A 6,257-nucleotide genomic window follows, 5' to 3' on the forward strand; every position below is an offset into this window, starting at 1 on the left:
TAATACAACATAATAGTTAATATGATTACATGTATAATAATTCTATATTTTTATTTAAATGAGTTGAATATTACAAAATAAAAATAAATACATAATTATACTAAATAATTTCTTTATATAATAAAAATTATATCTAACCAAAATATATTTATAATATTGATCCAAAAGTACAAGAATGAAGTTAACTGTAAAAATTCATACATCTCAAACTAAAGTAAACATAGCCATATCAAAACCATAATATCACTTAGCCAATAAAAGTATCTTCTAATAAAAATCATTAGTCAACCACACATGTAAAAATTCTAATAGCACTCTATCTTAGCCAATAAACCACAATAATAGTAAGCTTAATCTTCATTGTTACCCTGCATAATTATATAGAAAAGTAGTTAAAAAATATTCATAATGCCATTCATAATTATAAAAAGACCACCAAAGAAATCACCTTTTTTTTTATCTTAATTTTAACTCGATTTATCACCAAAGAAACACAAGGTTCTCAAAAGCTATGATCCGTTCTAAAAGTAAGAGATGAAGGCATCAAAAGGTTTCTTGCCTGTAAGAAATTGTTATATTTTAATATACTGGATTCGCACAATGCCTGCTCCTCTATTTCAGGATATCTCGAATCTTTCTTGGCGATACTTTTATTTGATGCTGCTGCAGCCATCTGTCAAAAGAATCACTAGTTGAGTTCTACAACAACAATATCAGAAAAGTTAGTTTAGTTCATACTTCTTCAAATCGCACTATCATGCTTGGAGGACTAACAGCTAAATAAGCATAAGCCATTAACTCCAATGGCCAACCAGTAATCTGTATTGGAAAACATTGAGATCTGACCAAAAATAGAACAAAATAAGTTGGTAACAATTAAAGTTAAAAGTATTCATCGGAATGATATCTTAAAGGCATATCAGATAATATAAAGTCATCAAGAGAGAGTAAGAAACAAAAGGTTATGGGCTTATGGCCATTATGAAAACAGAAGCTATATCAGTAAATAAATAAAATTCTAAAAAATAACGAATTTGCTTAAAAAAATGATAGTACATTTAGTTATTTTTCATTAGTGTTCCACAGTTCAAAAATGGATATTTTGGACGTTACTTTGTCATGGGAAAAGCTATTATGTAAATTAGAAAATGTCAAATAACTACGGATCAAACTAAAATTGTTTTGGAAATATCTTATTGAAAAAGAAGGAACTTCAACCATAATGGTGGTAAAATTTTGGAGTTCTAGGTACTCACCCTGATAATCCATATTTCTTCAAGAGTTCTAATTTCTCCTTGTAGGATTGATCAGATTTTTTGAGTGACACTGACAACTCAACTGAATCACAAGGATTGGCGCCTTCCCTTGGAACAAACCCATACGATAATAGAAGCTCCCCATTTGATTTTTTTCATATGAAATGAACACCTAGGTAGTATGATACAAGCAGTCAAATCTAATCTTTGGACTTAACGCTTAAACTACTCCGATGATGTCATACTAGTGAAAAATATCATGATCAAATAAAGCTTTAATCAATTAATAGCTTATCATTTTGTTTGGAACTTGTTTGCTTTGTGCTAACTTTATCCTAGATAACAAATTCCAATCTTTCAATCTATGTTTACCTGCTCACCTGGTTGATACGGCCGATCTGTAGTAAAGACGATTCCCTTTGATAAATTATCATAATTAAAAAAGGTATCCACCTAAACCAGTGAAAAGAAACTGGAGTTAGAAAATTTCATGGGAAAAATCATAATAAGGAAATTTCTTTGGAATAGACCGTACATACTCCTAATATTATAAACCGTACCCTCAAAACAGTTAAACAGAGCAGGTAGAACAACCCTCAATACTAAACCACCAAGCAACCCCATTTATTAGGATGACCAACCAAAAGACAGATCCAAGCTAACTTATGCATTTTAAGTAATTCAGAAAAAAGGGAAAAAAAGCCACACACGCACACATATCCTTCAGAAGACCAAAAAATCAGAACCCAGATTTCATAACCATAATAAAAAAAACTATTATTATTATTATATTAATATAAGAAAAATAAATAAATGAATCAAATTGAAATACCCAGTACGGGGTACAGATTAAAATTGGAAAAAGCACCAGAAATATCTTAACTTGAGGTGATTTAAGTGGGGAAAATAAAAAAAAAAGTTTACCAGAATGAGCAAGTTTATTGAGATGGGTGTGCCTACTCAAATACACACAAGAAGGGAAACTTCAAATTATGCATGCAACCACAATAATGGAGCTGAGAAATGACAAGCTACTTGGCTCACTGAGCAAACGCTGCGTTTCCTATTGAGATCAAAGAGCCAGAGAGAGTGATCAAAACAATCTAAAGCTCATGGCAGCCACCAAATAAACAACGCAGAATACGGAAGCTAAAACCCCCAATTAAAACCCTAAAACCAAAACCCAAAACCTCCCAAATTTTATAGAACCATCATCATCATCGGGCGCTTACCTCGCTTGTTAGGGATCGATGCTTTGCCTCATCGAAAACCTTGATGCTTCATAGCAGAGCAGAGAAGAGGTCACTAGAGAGCACACAGTTTCTTTGACACTGCACAGAGAGGGCGAGTGAGAGAGAGCGAGTAAGAGAATGAGCGAGAAGAAAAGAATGAGGCACAGAATGCTTACTTGGTGAGCGCGGTGATGAATGGCGACAGTGAAAAGATGGTGAATGAGGCATTATTTTATACTTACTACATCTGCAACCACATGATCAAGAGATGGTACATACCCATGCAATCCATCACTCCCTCCATGACCTGTAACAAGTGAACAAATAACTCCAGACTCATCAGAAAAAAGGGTAAGGACAGACGATCCAAAGAAAGGGGTTAAATATACATATAAATATATAATCATATACTACAAAAGAAAACTATATAATTATGTTGATTCCCATGCATATAAATCAGGATCTCAAGGGACCTAATGAAAAATGAGCCTTAAAAGTTACCTATCCAGTCCATTGCATAGACACCAAAGCTGCGTGATGTTAATTGCCTTGCAAAGTCAGCATATCTTCCACTGAAAATTGAACTCTAAGTTAGAGGTAGGGGAAAAACTATAATTCTTATCATCTTACAAATGCCTTAACAAATAACAATCACTTGAAAATGGACATATAAAAAAAACAGAAAGCATAGTAGACTACCTGTGTTCGTTAAGCCAATAAACATGAAAAGAAAGAAAAATGGTATGAAGTTCGGCAAAATTTCAAGGGAATTAAGATGTTGAGACTTGGGAATTTCACACTTTCTTTCTGCTTTGGCATGGGCCATGGCTCAAAAAACATGTGAAGATGAAGAACTATATGCTACTCGGTTGATCTAATCACCATTATTGATCAACTATATAGTATTAGAGCACCTTAATAATTGTACGCCTCCTTTTAGATCTGGAACGGCAACCAAAATGCCATAGAAATACGATAAAAGCAAGCAGAACCACTTGTAGAATAATTGCTAACCTTAAACCTATGCCATCAATATCAAGTTTCAATTCATACTCACCTATGAGTTTTAAAACACATGAATACACTATTGGATACGATCTTACTCATAAGATTATGAACCAAGTCCTCGTACTTCACTTCATCTTTGGTCACTTTTCCAGCAAAAGAAGCCTGCTGACTCAGTTTTGAATTGTAATTGCCAATTTTGGCATTCCCACCCATTACACAAGTGTTGAGGCACCGAATGTATCCATCATATTCATCACTCCCATCACAACAATCTACAGTAATATTGAATCAAAATTTGGATATAAATTTGAAAGCCAAGCAAAACGGCTAAAAACATAGAGTCCACAAAAGGGCATAGAATTTGAAGACACTAATAACTTTATGACCTTAAAATCTTATAATTTAAGAAATAATGCAACGAAGGCAAGCAAAAGTTTATTTATTAGTTTAGGCTTATCTATTCCATCTCCAAATTGTATAGTTGAAAGTGAGGAGATTAGGAAAAGATTTCAAACAATTCATTGTTAAAGGGAGACACTGGTTATCAAATTCCTTTCACTTGGCAAAATGCCAAAGACGTGTGCGAAGCGATATAATAAATAGACTTGAAAGAGCAACTTAGAGAGATAAACATGAAAAAGAAATACACAGTCCAGACGAAATTGCTTACCACAGAAAAGATCATTAACATAAGAAGAGAATATAAATTGTGGCTTGCTTCCCAGGTTTCTGCAATAAAATTTTCCGGCGGAGAAAGCTGAAGTTCCTGCAGTTAAATGCATAAAAACCTCCAAACAAGTTACAAATAAATTATTAGAAAAAAACACCTCATGAATTTGGCATAGAGGTGCATCTGCTAGCATATCTCTATATGAGTATTCATAAATCAAACAGTAAGAAAATTGTGACACTAACAGCCAAAAGAAGTACATACATTGAATCCACATTTTGCAAAAGATCAAAGAGTAAATATTTTAGTGCAAACAAGGAATTCCTTGTCAAATTTCCCATATGTGTTCCAAATAATACAGGCTGTTTCCTTTCTTTTTTAAAAAGAAAAGTATACAATAGAAGTATATAATTTAAATCGACTATGCTACGTGTGCATCAAAATTAGCCACCAAAGTCAAGTATAAAATACATGTTGGAATACACATATACTATTAAACCATACATGTATTTATACACTAGCACCAAAATCAACCATAAAAATCAGCCATCTGTATAAAATACATGGTAGAATACAAATACATATTGAAAATAAATTAAACCACACATGTATATATACACAAATACATTGGTGGCTGATTTTAGTAGCTGATTTTTGATATACTATTAGCATTTTTTATTTTAAATTTATATATACATATCCTGCAACTAAGAAAGGCCAACAAATAAGGAATAACAAAAATCATAAATTTTCATCATCTGCCACACCTGGTTCATCAGTGCCATCAGGGCGATCGCAGAAATTATCATTGAGACGATCTTTGGAGAAGGATTTTGATCCATCCTTGCACTTGATTACCTCGGAGCTGTAATGTTTCTCATCTACACCACCAAAAGAAAAAAGCAATTTAAGTCTCAAAAAAAGAAAGGAAAGAAATTTACAAAGAACTCCAAAATGGGTTTTCAAACTTTGAGTTGGGTTGCACACCCAATTGAGAAAGTTTCAAACTTTAATGTGTTCGAAGCAAATTGCATGTCGGAGGCGGTACCTAGAGGGTGAACATCGAGGAGAGAAGGGTGGGAAAGAGAACATGCGGCAGAAGCTAGGAGGAGAAAACAACGGAAGAGGAAGAAATGCGATTCCAATATGACCATTTTATAAAAATCATATCTTCTCCGCTACTTGATACACAAAATTGCAAGAAAAGACAATAGACGAACAAACCTAGGGCTTGTTGTGAACGGACCTAGAAGAATGAGTTCTCCTACACTGCAACACAAAATCAAAATCAATTCATGAGTTCACAGATTATCTTACTAAACCCCAAATTGAAACCCTAAAATCGGAACCCTACATTCTCAAATTTCAGAAACCAAATGAAGGTGGATGCATACCTTCTCGACAATGGTGAGCAAATGAAGAGAGGCTTTCAGTTGAGCGCAGCGTCTTCCTGATGTGAGCACACAGCGAAGAGAAGCGACGGTGCGGTGAAGATGAGTGACGGCGTGGTGAGTGGTGAAGATGAGTGAGTGCAGAGTCTTCCTGGAGGTGAGTGGTGTGGTGATGGCGGACCCTTTCTCTGATTTGGGGTGATGAGTGGCGCAAAGAAGAAGGGAAAAGTTAACAAGGGTGATGAGTGTTACGTTGCATTCGCAATTTTGCTAAGTATATTCACGATGGAGGGTTTTCTTTGTGCTTTGGATCTTCTCTGAAAGGGTTTTCTTCTCCGAAACGGTGATGACGAGCTTTGGAGGGAATGGGTCAAAATTTCACTAAGTTAAGAGGGAAAAAATGTGAGCTGACTGTGTGTGCACGGAAAAAAGTTGAAAAAATTCACTAAGTGTGAAGTTTTTGGCTCTAGATACATTAGGCATCACTTTTAAAATGCACCTAAAACTTAATAAATAGGTTACTCTCTAAAAGCGTCTCCTTTAATAGGAGAAGTGAATCTATAGATATCAACCTACGGCTATGCTTTATAAATGATTTCTATAATATCTAAGGCTACACTTTTTAAATGATGCCACAATTGTGTATCCTTTTCTCTTATAAAAAGGCAACACGGAGAAAAGCGTAGCCTATTCTATGAAT

The 6,257-nt window shown here is 34.3% G+C and overlaps 1 protein-coding gene and 2 long non-coding RNA genes across 3 annotated transcripts in view; all 3 read right to left on the bottom strand.

The window, feature by feature from the left end:
* Window positions 1-3,209, bottom strand: part of LOC107648363 — an 18,119-nt gene extending 14,910 nt beyond the window's left edge. The window contains exons 1-4 of the long non-coding RNA XR_001621894.2: window positions 3,188-3,209; window positions 2,990-3,060; window positions 2,665-2,795; window positions 2,489-2,587 (exon numbers count right to left, since the gene is read on the bottom strand). This is a non-coding gene — a long non-coding RNA (uncharacterized LOC107648363). The remainder of the gene's footprint in view (window positions 1-2,488; window positions 2,588-2,664; window positions 2,796-2,989; window positions 3,061-3,187) is intronic.
* Window positions 560-1,471, bottom strand: LOC107647258. The gene is made up of 3 exons (XR_002349153.1): window positions 1,257-1,471; window positions 739-841; window positions 560-663 (listed from the first exon to the last, which is right to left on the bottom strand). It is a non-coding gene; the product is annotated as an uncharacterized LOC107647258 (long non-coding RNA).
* LOC107647257 (glucosidase 2 subunit beta-like) lies at window positions 3,394-5,335 on the bottom strand. The gene is made up of 5 exons (XM_016351354.2): window positions 5,215-5,335; window positions 4,934-5,047; window positions 4,167-4,262; window positions 3,592-3,768; window positions 3,394-3,509 (listed from the first exon to the last, which is right to left on the bottom strand). The coding sequence occupies exons 1-5, from the start codon at window positions 5,318-5,320 to the stop codon at window positions 3,394-3,396; spliced, it is 609 nt and encodes a 202-aa protein (XP_016206840.1). The 5' UTR covers window positions 5,321-5,335.

Source organism: Arachis ipaensis, chromosome B06 (genome assembly GCF_000816755.2).
Source record: "Arachis ipaensis cultivar K30076 chromosome B06, Araip1.1, whole genome shotgun sequence".
NCBI lineage: Eukaryota > Viridiplantae > Streptophyta > Magnoliopsida > Fabales > Fabaceae > Arachis > Arachis ipaensis.